Raw genomic sequence first — 16,628 nt, forward strand, 5'->3', positions numbered from 1 at the left:
CACACCTCCAACAACTTACAATGAAGCACCACACGGTCCGCTGCATATTTACATATGTACAAATACTGAATAATATCAGCTTGGTCTTTAAAGCAGTGTTGGTGTGTGTGTTTGCGCATGCGCTCGCGACAATATTTTATGTTATGGTTTGTAGAGAATTTTGGCATTTTCGATAGGACACGTAGTTATTATTAATATTAGTTTTGTTTCAATTGGTAAATTTGGACGGTAAACATTTTTATTGCATTCGAAAATACTTCGCGTTTTTGTACTGAAATATTTCTTGTATAAATTTAGCTGCAGTTTTGCTTAGACCAACAGAAAGCAACTGAACTGCAAACCGATACAGTCAATCAAGCTTAATACTATCTGCAAAATGCGTGCATTTTTGGTAAGACTTTCAAGTTTGACACGCCGTATTTCCGAATGAAATTAACTCATGCGCTTTCTTATCACTTTGCAGATCCTGTGCTCTGTCATCTCTGCTGCGTATGCCGCTGGCCTTGGCTACAACTATGAGAGCAACAATGGTCCAGCGCTTGCTGGTGGTTTTGTTGGTGGTCCCGTGCTTGGCGGACAAGCTCTTGCTGGTCCCAGTTATGCTGGTCAAGCGCTAAGTGGACCCAGTTTTGTTGCCCAAGCTATTGCCAGTCCCAGTTACAGCGCTCCGGCTCCAGTTCCAGAGGTTAACAAGGAATTTTTCAGCTACACTGCACCCGAGAATGAATTCAATGATATCGGTTATGCCGGTGACATCGCTAATTCGTTGAAGAAAAACTTGCGTGTTATCTTCGTTAAGGGACCACAGAACTCTGGACTCGAGAATGCCGCTTTGCAGTTATTGGCTAAATCGGCTGTTGAGGAACGCACCGCTATCTATGTGCTGAACAAACAAGCTGACATCGGCGATTTGGCTAACAAACTGAACTCAATCAATCATCGTAGCGCTTACAAACCAGAAGTACACTTCGTCAAATACAGAACACCAGCTGATGCTGAGCATGCCAAGCATGCTATTCAGTCACAATACGATAATTTGGGTGGTAATACTAGCAGCTACAATAGTGGTGTGGCGCCAGTTTTGGATTTCGCCACAAAGCCAGCCGCTCCTGCTGCTCATCAACCAATTGGTAGTGTGGAGGGAGCTTATCTGCCACCAAACAAAGTTTAATAAGTTCACCGATATATTATAGCGTATAATGATGTGGATTTATCAAACAATTTGTTAAATATTAATTTAGTCCTGATGTTCCTTGTTAGCTAAATGTATAAGTTTCTTCATAATTGCAAAAATATATGTTTAAGAATACCAATTTAAAATTAATAAATTTTTATTGCAACGGACTTCGATACACATTGTTATATACAACTATAATATAAACTTAGTTGGTAGTTGTTTCCAAAATATTTTGCTATCCCCAGCCTAATTGATCCAAATTTAAGTCAAATATTCGTAAATGATAGCCATTTAGAAAAGCTAAAAGTTATATGATTCAGTGTAGGCGTGCTGATTTATGTAGAATTTGTGTAGTTCCTGGTATTCAATATGCTATGCGAAGACTTTGAAAAACTAAATGGATGTCGAATTTATTGTCAAAAAGTGCTCAAGTTCTCTCATGACATATTTTGTCACATACATATAAAAGAAAGAGATTTATAAATAATAATAAATTTGGTATTGATCATATAATTTTATGTATGACATATAAGTACTTGAAGTATATAGGCATGAAAAAAGTATATTAAACAAACGATGTAAATATTTCTTTTCCAGACTAAAAGTCGTAAGTAAATAATATGATATAATTTCCACTCTTAACAGTGACAATATCATCCATAACTATTGCTTCAATAAAGTTTTCTTCACACTCTTTCAGTTTACAGCTATGTTATCGTCTTACGCAAACTGAGTTATTTCAAAATAATTTGTTTAGCAGTTTCACAATTTTTCAGGCTACAATGAATGTAATAAAATGATTGTGTGAGATGATTTTATTAGTTACTCTTTAAGCGACGGCCAACTTGCTTGTGGAGGCAAGAAATTTGAGGTCAATGAAATAAAGGAAACGTGACTACGAACGTCGCATCAGATTTAATCACGTCTAAGAGACAACGGAGGAAATTAAACAAATACAATATTTACTCTTTACCTAAAGGGAGAATAATGGACCATTGGTGGGTTATAGTATAGAAGTCGTTGTGTTCACCTAAGCGTCAGAATGTGAAGTAGGCACAAGAGCAAGAGCCCAAGTGGGCTACTGGTTTAAACAGAAAGTGTAGTAACATTCTTGCGAATATCAAAGCGGCGTAGCGCTGAACCAACATGAAATCTCATTTGGTATATGAAGAACGAAAACGCAGATGATTTGGTACGCTCTGGTAAGGCCGGGAACAGTTTTCATTATTGCTTCAAGAGGGTTATTGAAACAATGATGCTTGAGGAGTACCTTTGGTCCTGAATCACCACTTTAGGGTAGTGTGTGTGGTAAGTAGACCAAAAGGCTTCTTCGTTTAAGAAAGATCGAGTGACGTGGTAGGTCATCACGGTGCCCACCTAACGCGAGATCTTATCTTCAGAAAATAAGTGAAGGGGAATATACACAATGCAGAGCATACGCGAAGGCGTCTTCAGCTGGTTGAGAAGGGATAACTACCAATCTGAAAGTAATTGCTGAGCTTGGATGGCAAAGACTTCAGTGAATCGTGGAATGCTGATGTGGGTTCGCTTTCGGTTAGGCGTTATTTCGTTTTGATTTTCATATTAAATTTTAAACAGTTTGCTTTACTCCATAAAAATATATGTAAACCCTATAATTTAAATTAATTATAAGACTTTTATTAAATCTAAGCGTACAACAAAAACACATATATTATATTTACACACATAAATTAATTACCAAATAAAAATGAAATACTTCACTCCGCAGGCGGGAGATAGTTGAGTGGCGACGATGTAGCCGCATTTGTAACGGCATTATTCTCCGTCAAGCGCTGGCGTGGCTCTATGGCTGCCTGGGATTTAATAAAATTATGCGTTGGCACAACGTTTTCGAAATTGAAGTGATTGGGTCCATTGAGCGATTCGTATTGCGATTGAATAGTACGCTGCGCATGCTCAGCCTCCTGACGCGTGCGATACTTGATGAATATCACTTCGGGTTTTTGTTTTGCTGAGGCGGGTAATTGTTGTAATTTCTTAGCCAATTCAGCGGCACTATGTTGCTTCGTTAGCACGTAAATGGCCGTCTCTGGTTGCTGGCTGTCCTTCACCAACTGCAAGGCTGCTTTTGTAAGGCCGTTCTGTTCCGGCGCTTTGATGAAAACAACGCGAAGATTCTTTTTTATTTTGTTTAATTGATCATTGAAGTTATATGGGAGTTCATAGTTTTCCTGAGGTGCAGAAAGATAGTAGTACTCCTTGTTGTAGTATGCGGGTTCGGGTGCGCGAAGGAGTGCAGATGCCTGCTGTAAATGTATCGATTGAGCTGGCTGTGGCAAGGGCTGAGGGGCGGATGATTGTTGTTCTTGTGATTCGGGTTGAGACTGTAGTGAGAGTTGGGGTTGCGGTTGTGGATGCAGTAAAAGTTGTGGCTGTGGCTGTAGCTGCACCGTGGGTTGAACCTGCTGTACAAATTGAGGTTGGGGTTGAGACTGTTGGAAAAATTGCGGTTTAATTTGTTGCTGAGATTGAGGCAGAGACTGCGGGTCTGGTTGGTATTGAGCCTGAGGCAAAAATTGAGTTTGAGGTTGTGACTCTTCTTGAACTTGTGGCAAAGGCTCGGGTTGAGGTTGTGGCAGTGCCGAAATTTGCAACTGTTGTTGAACTGGCAGCGGAGATTGTATCTGTGGCTGGACTTGAGGTTGTGGTTGCGGTAGAGCGAGAGGTTGTGGCACGGGCAGGGCTTGTGGTTGGGACTGAGACTGTGACACCTCTGAAACCCCCTGTGATTGCGGTATTTGTTGCTGTTGTTGTCCGTGGCTTGCTAGTTGTATTAACTGATTGGCGAATTGCGAGCCTCCAGCTGGTGCAATATTATGAGTCTGAACAGGAGCTTGTTGCTCCGAAATGTTTGCGGTTTGTTTTTGTACGACTGATTGTTCATGTTGACTAGCGAACTGCTGTAGTATCTGTACTTGTGAATATGTCAAGGCCCCGCCATTATTGGGAGCGTAATTTAATTGATAGTTGTAGCCTTGTGGCGCCGCCAGCGCCACCCCTACAAATAGTAAAAACTGCAAAATTGAAACGGTTCGAAAATATATTAGTTAACTGTTTGCGACTAAGATTGTGAGAAATGTTTTTTTTTATTTTTTTGGTTTAATTGCTTAGAGTTTAATATTTATTTAATAATTACTTTTAATTTTATTATTGTTATTATAATTTTTATAATTTTTTTTTTCATTGTTATAAGAAGGAAACCCAAAAATTTATTTATTTTGTTTAATAAATTTACAATTTTATGATATTCACTTGACTTCAGTTTGTAAAAATCTCATGAGCATTATCTTTACAACAACAACACAAAAATTTCTAAATTATTAAAACAATTTTCATACTCACCACTAACAAACGCATCATCGAGTTTTTTGATATTCGTAAGTCTCCCTCCCTAAGTCTTTACAATGTGAAATTTGAAATGTAACTGTTAATCAAAAGAGACAAAAGTGCACTTTTTATATGTCGCCAAATTAGGGAAACACGGTATGTAACGATAAAGCGATAGTAATGCAGACCCAATCACAGCCAACATCATAAAAATTCAAAAACTAAAAAACACCATTAACTACAAAAACAAAGTTTACGATCTCCGAGTGATCAAAGAGCATTACTGGTGAACGTCAAAATGCATACATTTTTATTTCACATAATTTTTGTGCTTTATTTGTGCCTACACACATATGTACATACATACATATACTCAAAAATGTAGAGATTATACATAAATATACATATGTTCATATGTCTCCATATGGGTATCTACTGAGGGCAAAAGAAATTTTATGATCAAAAACAGAAAACTATAATTTGGCACAATTTTTTAATCCAACCCAGAAAGAGCATTTGCTGGAAGGTGAAGAAGTAGCTAGCTGCTAATCCAAACTCGGCGTCTTAGCAATTTGTAGCGAATTAGCAGCATGAGCGGGTGTTGACGTGAATAACCAAACGTAGCTTAAACTCCACTTAACCAAATGCATAATAAGTAATAATTTTGTTTGTATGTATGACTGTAGATCTTCTTAAACAAATGACGCGCGACCCCTGCTGAGCGGATAAATATTAACAGCAACACTTTCGATAACATCTGTAGATGCTTACAGTGGAGCAGGATTGAATAAATTGTGCAAACACATTCTTTTAACAACTCAATTTTGTACCGATAATTTTGATGTCACAGATGCATACATCGCTAGTGACTCGCCACAAGCTCCAGGAGCTTACTTTGTAGTACGGATCTGGTGCTAACTGACTACCGCCTGTTTCCGTCTAACGCGAATGATTTTGCTGGTGAAAAATTTGCCTCAGTGAAAATCGACTGTCTCAGTTTTTTGCCAATAGGGGCTAGATTTTCATTGAGACTATCATTATGCAATTACTAAACGGTGCATATTTGACCTAAATGGGATCATTCTATATAAATTCTCCAATTTCATCCAAAAATAATGGTTTCATAAACATATGGTTCCGTCGAGGAAGTTGTGTAACGTTCATGATTTAATGCCTAGAAAACATACAATTGTATTGGGAAGGGCTCGAGTAAAACAGACGACACCACCAAAATATATAACGTCACGATATTATAGTAAATGCGGATATCTCGACTTTGAAAATTTTTCATGTCGTACCAGCTGTAGGTAACAACATGAAACAGTTTTTTTCTCAGCTGGCAGAGCCATGTAAACAGTCAAGACAAAGATAATGAAGGGTTTCTTACTCCAAATATGTTAAATACATTTTTGTTAAATTTGTGAATATAATTTTAAAAAAATTTAGAACAATAATCCAGTATTTCTTAAATTTTTGTTATAATTCGTAATCAATACAGGGTTGCAACAAATTTACACGAAATCTAAATTTCCTTATTTCAATATTTTTTCTAATAATTAAATTGACAAAGGATTGTAGTCTTATTTTTTAAAATTGTTCGGTCACGCATTTCTTCCAGCGCATATTTTCATGGTATATATATTTTTATAGCTGATAAACACAACTTTTGAACACTGTTTGGCTTGTTTATTGGCTTAATGTTTGGAAATGATTTACCCTGTCGATTTTATTTATATTCGATTATATTTTATGTTAATTTAATATCGCATGTTTTGTAGTTTTGTATAACAACTTTTATTGAACTTTATTGGTTATTGTGAACAGAGGCGTTCGCAATGGGGTACAAAACTATTACCATGCTTTGCAAATAATATAAATAAAATATATAATATAGAATAATTATATATATTCCGTTTAATTTCAGTTTATATATAGTTATAATAATAATATATGTATATTAATATATATTGTATATAGTAATACAATATATTTAATTATCGGTTAACTCCAATTAAAATATTTTAATTTAGTTAATTTGAAATTTATTATTTACCTGAAATATATAAAAACTTCGGCTGCAACGAAGCTATAATAACCTTGCTAAGTGCATTGTTTATAGCAACCATATTAATATATGACAGCTACAGTATGGAGATGGTAGTGTTGCCTAGGTCAATGTTGTATGCTAAATTTCGTTTCGTGAAGATATCTTGAGAAATAAAAAAGTTTTCCATACAAGAGCTTGATTTTGATCGCTTAGTTCTTATGACAGCTACAGCTGGCAAAGCTGACAAACTTAAAATATGGTGTTTATACTATAAAAAATACAAATACTATACCGCGCAATTTGTAGAAATTAAAGAATGTGATGTTTCCAAAACTTTAGATGATTTTGACAGTCAATTAAAAACATATCCGGTATCTTATTAATTTATATTACTATATATAGATTACTCATTTAGCCTCATTACTATATCTTCTTGATTTCGATATCTATGTTAAAATCAACATAACTTACAGATATCCCTGTAAGTTAAATGCGTGATTTCATTTCACTCAGTTTAAGCATCAGAGAATTTATATCAAATAAAACATGGCCACCAAATTGTGTTGTGATATCTTACACATCATTATATTCGGAAAAAAGATGCTAAATGCTGGATTTTTTTGACTACAGTAAGACTACCCTGTGGTATTAATATTAATATAAATCGAGTAATTTTTGATATTTCGGTATAAAATCTGTCGTAAGTACAGATAACCTTATATTTGATATCTAGGAAGCACAACATATAAATACATATCCATATAACAAAAACTTCTTTGTACTCAACGTTTTTTTCTAGTTTTAGATGGATTTTTGTATATATTGTGAAGTAATATAGTCTAATGGCATTTAACTCAAGCCGCAGCATAAAGTAGTGAAGCAAACTAAATTTTGTTCATATTCCGAGTTACCACGGACGCCTCTGTATGTCGTCGCTTACAAACATACTCAAGTTACATCTGGTCAACATCATTTGCATAAGCTCACAGCGTTGAATTGTGTATTTCTAAGAAGAAAAGGCAGTACAATTTATGAGCGTTTTTGATGAATTCATACATAATGCGTTCGCACTCCATCGAATGCGTTTAAATGATCTAAACATAATTAAGTAGTAGTGAAGATCGATTAAGCGTTTTTTAAAAATATCGTAATATGGTAGCTGGCTGTGTGGCAACATGCCTATATATTTACATACGTAGGTGTAAAACAAAATAAATTGGATTGTCATTTGAATGGATTAATAGTTTTTTAGGGTCTGCAAAAAGTGGTGGACGATGATAGGTTAACGAAGAGATAAACATAGGTATACTATAACTTATCATTATAAATTTATTAATTATACATAAATGTATATATAAAGCATCCCTTATTGCATCACTACGAGTTCATTAAATTATTTTCACAATTTCTTTTTTTTTTTTTAATTATATATATTTTTTCCATTTTTTTAATTGCAAAATATAATAATTTTTGTCTGTCCTAGATATAGGCAAGCGGAGATATTTGCTTACTGTGCCCGCCTCTCACTGGCGAAACAGTGTATTTTCGTATGACATAATCTTGATTAGCCCTGAAATTCCTGCAAACGATAAATGTCAGTTGTCATTAGTGTGGTGCACAGCTGTCAAATGGCGCCAAACAGACAATTAAATTCACAATTTAAATGTTCAACCCTGCTGTGCAATGCTCCCTCATTCTGTGCTCTTGTCGTCATTTCATTTGCATTTCTAAACATATTTGGGTTTTTTTTATATTTTCTGAGGTTTCTTTATGTTTGTTTTTGCAAATTGTCAAAGCACACCAAATCGATTGTCATTTTATGCTAAATATTTATGGACAATAAAAAATAAAGTAATAAAAATTGCACCTACTAAGCAGTGGTGCCACATACAAAAGAGCAACAATAGCAAAAACATTGTTGATAACAAGACAGTTGAGCATAATAAAATAGTCGTTTTGAATGAATAGATAAATATCTGCCCTGTGCAGTTTGCGTCGACAGCACTGAAATTATGATAACGATTTGTGAATCTCGCAAGCCCATCGTATGTATTTGCATGAAATCATGTATAAATTGTATAAATCCGCTTAAAGATTATTTTTATACGCTGTTGATTTTTATTTGGCTTTCGCTATTGTTTTGTAGGCCAACAAAGACTCATTGTTGGCCATTTGTTGGTCACTTGTTGTTCGTATTGTAATTCAAATGAAATTAAATACATATTTATGATCTTTTTATTGATTATCGAGATGACTCTAATACCAATCGATATGTTCGTAGTTATTGTATTGTATAATTCGATGTCAAAGTTAACAGGTGGCAGTAAGTTAAACTGATGACTAAGTTAACAGTGGTGGTCATCGGAGTTGGGAGATGGGAAATGATGGTGCAGAATTCATTACAAAACAAGAAAAAACGTTTTCTTCGGCGGCACTGAAACTATATTACCCTTTGTAAGTGCATTTCTTCTAGTATAAAGGGGTAAAAATATATATTTATTTTGATTTTGGTCGATGAGTTTGTATGGCTAAATCGACCCAGTAAGTCACGCTGATTATTTATATATAGCGTGTTAAAAAAATAACGGGAATTTACGTTTTTTGGAAAAAAAATGTATTCCTTTGTCTGCATTAAAGGTTTCCGTCGCCATCGATATTGTGCACTTATGCCAGCACTTCTGCTTATCGTCAAAACTCTTCTCAAATTCGATTTTTGGTAAAAGCCTTTAGCTCTTTCAGCGATGTGCACTTACATGTTTCTGCGCTCGAAATTAAAAAAATATTGTGTTTGGTACCTAATAAATTTTTTTATTCAATTTAATGTCAATTAACTTCAATACACTTATTCCAATGATCCTCCAATAATTTTATGCCATCCCTACAAGTATAATGATTTTCCGGCAGCTCTGCAAAATACCCGTATCCGGCTGTAATAGCTTCTTCATTCGACGAAAAACGCTTTTTCCTAAGGAATTTTTTCAGGTGAATACGGTGGACGCTCAAGCAATTCGTATTTTAATTCGCTCAATTTTGTCAGTGTTAAAACACCTTTGTGAGCAGGTGCATTGTCTTGAAGAAAACTGATTTTTTGTGGTGCAAACCAGGTCTTTTATCACGAATTTTTTTATCCAAAAGTCTGCAATAATATTCAACGTTAATTTTTTTACCTTTCTTCAGCTGAGCAATCTTCATTGTGACTTCACCTTCTTTGCAGCTGAACAACCAATTTCAGTCCACTGTAAACGTTCTTGTTTCAATTTAGGATCATGGCAGTTTTTTCTTTCCAGCTATTTCTTGGTGAGACCAACTAACTTTTCAACCAACCTAATCATCTATGCTTGTAAAACGACGGCCCTTTAAGTTTTTTTTTATTTTTAAAAATAAGAAAAAGTCACACGCAGCCATGGCTGGCGAATATGGACGCTAGCAACAAATTCTTTGATCCATTTATTTTAACAAACGAAAATCGCCAAATTCATAAAAACACGTCTAACTTTAGCAGCTGCAACAGACAGCAATGATTACAGCTGAAAATTGTACCGTACTGCGGGTTCATGTATATCAACATAGTAAAAAAATGTTGACAATTGGACTCTCCAAACCAGTGAAATGTTAATTTTAGAATTCCCTTAGTCTTAGACATTTCCTTCTGGGTGCTACAAACTTTGTGGAAATCTTAATACAAAAATATATGTTTATACATTTTTTTAATTTGTTGGTTTGAAATCATATTTACCGGTTATGATTCTCAGTTCAGAAGTACCCGATGTGATCAACCGTTGGGATAAGCGATAATAAATTTCAAAGGTTTTTATTGGTCTCTGAAATCCGAACTCGATAACAGTCTTCCAGAGTTTCGTTTACTGTTGAGCAACAGAGAGTGCTCCAAAAAGGTCTAATTTTTAAATTCTTTGTCTAATATTAATTTCCTTTCCTTTCTTTTATCATCTTCAAAGAGAACATTGTAAGTTTAAGAATGAATACACATATGGTTAGCCAAATCGCTAAGAGTCTCATATGCAATATTTTCCAATTGCATTAGTACAGGACATAAAAAAAAAATCGATAAGACGCATTGAAAAATTATCGATAACGATTACAAAAGTAAGTTTCCTTCAATCCATTTACAATTTACCATAAATAGCAGAGTTACGTAGTTCCTACGGTTATATAGAGGTTTTTGTGTGACACTGCATATCAATTGAAATTCCACGTCTTAAAAATTTCAGCAGATTATTATTAAAACCTTTAATATTGGGTCAAGTAAAAAGTTCGTTCGGTTTTTATCTATGAGATGGCGTTATTGTCCACAGTACTAGTGTTACGTGTCGCATCATGTCATACTATACGGCGCTGAAGACGTGTTTATTTGCGCTAAAAGTTTGTTTTTGACAGTTTTTCGATTGATTTACTCAGTTCGTTGTGAGCGCTCGTCAAAGATGGACACCAACAAAGAGAAAATTCGCTATATTTTACAATTTTTCTTCGATCAAAGCGAAAAAGCAGCCAAAGCGGCTGAAAACATTAATTTAGTTTATGGGCCCGATACTGTAAACGAACGTGTAGCACAAAAGTCATTTGCTAGGTTCCGTTCCGGTAATTTCGATGTCAAAAATGTACCACGCGTCGGGAGGCCTGTCGTCGAAAATTGCGATAAAATCATGGAAATAGTGGAAACAGACCGTCACGTGAGCACTTATTTATGAGGAACTAAAGATAAGCCAGAAAACCGTTTGGAACCATTTGCATAACTTTGGATTCAAAAAGGAGCTCGATGTTTGGGTGTCAGACGAACTAACGCAATGATGGACCGAATTTCAATTTGCAAATCGCTGCAGAATCGCAACAAAATCGACCCGTTTCTGAAGCGGATTGTGACTGGCGATGAAAATTGGGTCACTTATGACAACATCGAGCGCAAACGGTCGTGGTCAAAGCTCGGGGAAGCGGCCCAGATGGTGGCCAAGATCTGATTGACTGCCAGGAAGGTTTTGCTGTGTGTTTGGTGGGATGGGCAAGGAATCATCTACTGCGAGCTCCTCCCCTATGGCCAAACGCCCAATTCGGCCCTCTACTGCCAACAACTGGACCGCTTGAAGGCAGCACTCATCCAGAAGAGGCCATCTTTGATCAACAGAGGCCGAATTGTGTTCCATCAGGACAACGCCAGGCCACACACGTCTTTGGTGGCTCGCCAGATAACCCATCTGGTGATTAAGTTACCAAAATATTTTTATGACGGTGTTGTTGTACAATGAAGGGAAATAAAATAATTTAGCTAATCATAAGTTTTTGACAAATGTCCAGTTGCCTTGTTAGTATTCAAATGAGCTGCACTGTTGTTGTTTTAAATTAAATTGAGAAATACCAGTGAGCATTTGTAAGCTATTGGTATGCTTTGTAAGTACAAGTGGTGGCTTAATTGTTTAATTGGATTTGTTCATCAGTCATTTGGTGCTTGCGTTTCAACACAGTAATTATAATATTTAATCAATTTAGTTTGTTTATTGATAACTTGTTTTCAATGTAATTAGTAGTGTTCGTACATTAGTGTTCCGAAATAACGAACACATTATTTGTCAGGCCACAATTCAAAGCAATTATGCATGTTACCTCAAAAGAAGTGTTTAATGTTCTAAAAAAGCAAATTAATGAGAACAAAATATTTGTATGTATATCAGTAATATAAGTTTCTATAGCTATGTAAAAAAATTTTGAATCGTCCTTTGCTTCGTTGGAATACGATTACATTTGATGACTTCTTCCTGAAGTTCTGTCAAAAAGTTTTATAAATTGTACTTGTAGGTAGATCATCTCTTCAACAAAATTAGCCTGCTTTTGTACCTAGTTGAAAAGGAAAAGAAATACAAAACATAAAGAAACATTATTATAATAATTGTTTTATTTGAATGTTTTTCATGTCCTGTTTGGTATTCTGTTTTCACCACTATTTTATTTATTTTTCAATCCTTTTTATATATGTCTTCTTCATGTTGTCTTTGCTTGTGCGTTATAAGCGGTTTTCGTTTAAACGAATACTCGTTATTTCGGAATACTACTATATATTGAAATGCTGCCTTCAAAAATTTTTAGGTTGAAATTTTGTATTACTAGGCTTATTGAAGTGTTTGTTGATATGAAAAAAATTTCGTAAAAATAATTTAAAAATCCATAAATCAATATTGTAACTATGAACGATTGCGATAAATATTTTTATGTTAATTTCTATATTTAAATTCATAAAATGATGCATTATGCTTGGTACTTAACCTAAAAATCTTGTTTAATAGTTCATCTTTATTATGCGTTATATCGTTAAAATCCGGTTCAATTTCAATGACAATATAAATTTAAATGTGATATTAAATCAAATTGTCTTGTACGGTGTGTCACTGAATTGACAGCTTAAAAATGCAAGCTGCATAGTGATATGCTGCACATTAAATATGGCAAAAAAATTTTATTAGTTAAAAAAATACCTGCTTAAAATATTAAAAAAAATGAAATTATTTTTTGTAAGAAAAATATTCAAATAAAACTAACTATATTAATAATATTCTTTATAAATGAGTGAGTTCTAAAAAAATGTAGAAACTTAATATTATCCTTAATAAACTACTAAAGAGAGACCAAACACATTTCGGTCGAGCTTAATGTCTGAATTCAAATCGCTATATTAAGCGGTTGGTCTTTTACTCTTCTTTTCTTAGGCTCGGTTATAAGATCTATGAGAGCATATAAAGATGGCTTAGCGGCTTAGGCTTTCAACCAAATAAATCCATACTAATTTTCTGATAAAATATTGGATATATTTTCGTATCTTATTTGAGTGGTACAAGCTAACAGTTGATTCTCACTTTATGACTAATTTTATATTTCTTGAATAAATACAGGTTTTATTTCAACTCTTTAGCATGGATACCGCATAAGTTATAAATGACTTATACCAAACCAATAAATATCCTTTGTGTCAGATGCAGAAGTAATTAAAACAATGAAGCTAAAAAATTAAATTAAAAGTAATTAGCGAAACGAACAAACCACAGGCGAAGCAAAATCGAAGGCGGTATATAATTTTAATGTGGCAATCCATACTCTCTTGTATTGAATTCAAATGCATAACTTTGTTACTTTTGCTCGCAAATTATTTGCAAAAAGAGGCCTGGCGAGCAGAAAAGTGGTATTATCGCGCATAATTCACTATGGTGTTTCTAAGGGCCAAAGGCGACAATTTTCGTTCATGAAGTTCAATTGGTAAACAATATACAGGTAATATTAGTTCAGAAGCATGTGTCAAATTCCTTCATAGATTGGAATATTCGAAATACTAGAGAATGGAATTCAGATATTTGAAAATGTATTCGATTTATCTTCAACGTCGATATGTTAGAGCAAGTTATCTTAACATAAAAGTTAAGACAATCACAACTTTAAAATCAAAGTTCTGGCAAATTGCCACTTAAATATTTGTTTACCGAAATATAGTAGTTCAACAAAAGTAACAAAATGACAGAGATATTTGGTTTGAAATTATATAAAATATCTCTATCATTTATTCAGTACAAATACTGAAAACCGCATTAATATAACATTTAATGACTTTCTTTAACCCAATATTTCTTAATAATAAACACTACAATTTTTATTTAAACATAACGAAACCGTTGCACATAATTTTTAGTTCTACACAGATTTTAATAATCCTCAACCATGGCATAGAGCACGATGTTGCAGTATGTAACTAGCAACATGTTGCTGAACTTCAAATGTTGTGCAGCTTGTTGTTGAGTGAATCGAAAAGAGAAAGAGAGAGCGAAAGAGCGTAGCAAGTGATGTTGCGCAGTTATGTTTTGGTAGCTTCACTTTTTATTTTGTTGTTGTGATATTTATGAGGGTCATGTTTAATAGCTGTTAACATGGCTAATGGCCAACTAAACCTTTTTAAGCATTTGTAGCGGGAACAGCGCTGATTTCACGCCAAAGCAGACGGTCAAACAGGAAAAGTGAAAATAAATGAATGGCAATATGCAAATTAGAATTATTCAAATACCAACTGTTGAGGCGCTTGTTGCGTTGCGCTTTTGGATCTTTTGTCTCCTCAGCTTTGTGTTTATATTAAAAAGATTTTACGAAGACTATAAAATAACAATAATAATATCAATTTTGCATTAAATTAACCATAAGTGACACAACTTTAACAATTTCATAATTCGGCGACGAAAATAGAGAAAAAAAACTTGCCCCAAACTGAAAAGAAGGTTTACAATTTTACAGTTTCAGGGTGCGAAGGCGCGTCTGCGAGTGGCGAGCTAACGCTGGCTTGGCTTGTTAGATAATCGATTAAAGTGATGCCAGCGAACGACCTTATGCTAAGTGGGATGCATTTTAAAATGGAATAGGGGACCGGTTGAGTGGTCGATTCCACGATGTGATAATCACGGTTATGTGACGATTTTCGGTGATACATGTAAAGGTCACACGGCCGTGCTGCGTATGCGCATAACGGTAATAACGGATGTGAAGCAGCTTCAGATTGGTGAATTAATTCGAATGCGAATTGATTCAGTTTGCTGAGAAAGATTTCGATTACCATTTGGTTCCCCAGCTATAAAAGCATTAACTGGTTCAGGGTTAGGTATCAGTCAAGCATTTGAACTTGTCAGAGAAAGCGAGTAGGATCACAGCGAAAAAAATTAACAAAAAATACTCAAATATGAAGGCAATTAGTTTACCATTGGTAGGTTTAAAGATAAGAAAGGATCAGCCTATGAACTTATTATCACCTATAACGTCAAACTTTAATAAATAAACAATTTTTCACCACATAGTATTTCACCGTACTCGCCGTGGTCAGCGCACAACCAGGCTACAAGTATCAACAACCACAAGTTGGACCATCTGCACCCGGTGTACCAGCTGTAAGTCATCAGCATCTTCACCATCATCATCATTCAGTACCGCAAGCAGGTCCAGATACACCTCTTTCCGGTCCCATTTCGTCACCATCACCACAAAAACCAAATGTACTCTACTCGCCGATCCAATCACCACCATTGCAAACATTCAATCCATCGCCATCGATTCCATTGCAACCACCATCACCACAAGAGATTCAATTGCCATTACCACAAGCGGCACCAGAAAAAGCCTATTTTCCACCGCCACAAAGCGCTGGTGTGTCATCAATCTCACAGAACCACCAGCAACAATTTTTGCAACAACAAGTAGTACAACAGCAGGCACAATTCGGTGCTGCACAACCACAACAACAATTAGGCGGCGGTGCTTTCGGCCTCCCCTTCGGCGGTCAAGGTGGTTTCCAACAGAACTTCCAATCATTCCAGCAACCACGTCCACAGACTGCCATCATCACCAAGGATATTTACATACACTCAGCACCCGATGATCAGGAAGAGACTTTGCTGGGTCAACAATTGGATAATGCACCAGTACGCAAAAACTATCGCATCGTCTTCATCAAGGCACCCACACACAATATCAAATTGGCCGGCGCTGCTTTGAAGCATGCCCAGAATGCTAACGAAGAGAAGACCGTTATCTATGTGTTGTCGAAGAAACCCGACTTGACTGAGGTGCAACAGCAATTGCAACAGGCTCAAGGTGATCAGAAAACACACAAACCCGAAGTGTACTTCATCAAGTACAAGACTCAGGAGGAGGCTCTACGCGCCCAACAGGAAATCCAAGCTCAATACGATGCTCTTGGCGGTTCTACACACATTTCCGATGAAGGTATTGCTCCCCTTACTTCCGTCTCAGGTGGCTCACTGAACTTGGGTGGCAACATTGGCCAGCAACAGTCGTCTTTCGTGCAGCAGAACTTCCAATCGGCTGGCAACTATAATTTGCCCACCAACAAATACTTGCCTATCAAGAAGAAGTAAACGAGTTCATTGGAACTCAGAGAATTTTACAAAATAATTTAGTTAATAGTATTTAAGACACTCACATCATCGCTGGCTTATTCATGTATTTTTCAATCTACACAATCTATTATGGCTTCCATTTTCCTCT

The 16,628-nt window shown here is 35.5% G+C and overlaps 3 protein-coding genes across 3 annotated transcripts; 2 read left to right on the forward strand and 1 right to left on the reverse strand.

Annotated features, from left to right (window-relative positions):
* Positions 1-355: 355 nt before the first annotated feature.
* LOC106617755 (uncharacterized) lies at positions 356-1,298 on the forward strand. The gene is made up of 2 exons (XM_014235141.3): positions 356-391; positions 464-1,298. The coding sequence occupies exons 1-2, from the start codon at positions 377-379 to the stop codon at positions 1,169-1,171; spliced, it is 723 nt and encodes a 240-aa protein (XP_014090616.2). The 5' UTR covers positions 356-376; the 3' UTR covers positions 1,172-1,298.
* A 1,516-nt stretch (positions 1,299-2,814) lies between these two features.
* On the reverse strand, positions 2,815-4,639 carry LOC106617742 (uncharacterized). Its single transcript, XM_014235129.3, has 2 exons — positions 4,562-4,639; positions 2,815-4,233 (listed from the first exon to the last, which is right to left on the reverse strand). Exons 1-2 carry the CDS (start codon positions 4,577-4,579, stop codon positions 2,917-2,919), a joined length of 1,335 nt encoding a protein of 444 aa, XP_014090604.2. The 5' UTR covers positions 4,580-4,639; the 3' UTR covers positions 2,815-2,916.
* Positions 4,640-15,306: 10,667 nt separating this feature from the next.
* On the forward strand, positions 15,307-16,628 carry TwdlF (TweedleF). Its single transcript, XM_014235130.3, has 2 exons — positions 15,307-15,330; positions 15,422-16,628. The coding sequence occupies exons 1-2, from the start codon at positions 15,307-15,309 to the stop codon at positions 16,496-16,498; spliced, it is 1,101 nt and encodes a 366-aa protein (XP_014090605.2). The 3' UTR covers positions 16,499-16,628.

The sequence above is a fragment of the Bactrocera oleae genome, chromosome 2 (assembly GCF_042242935.1).
Source record: "Bactrocera oleae isolate idBacOlea1 chromosome 2, idBacOlea1, whole genome shotgun sequence".
NCBI classification, from domain to species: Eukaryota; Metazoa; Arthropoda; class Insecta; order Diptera; family Tephritidae; genus Bactrocera; species Bactrocera oleae.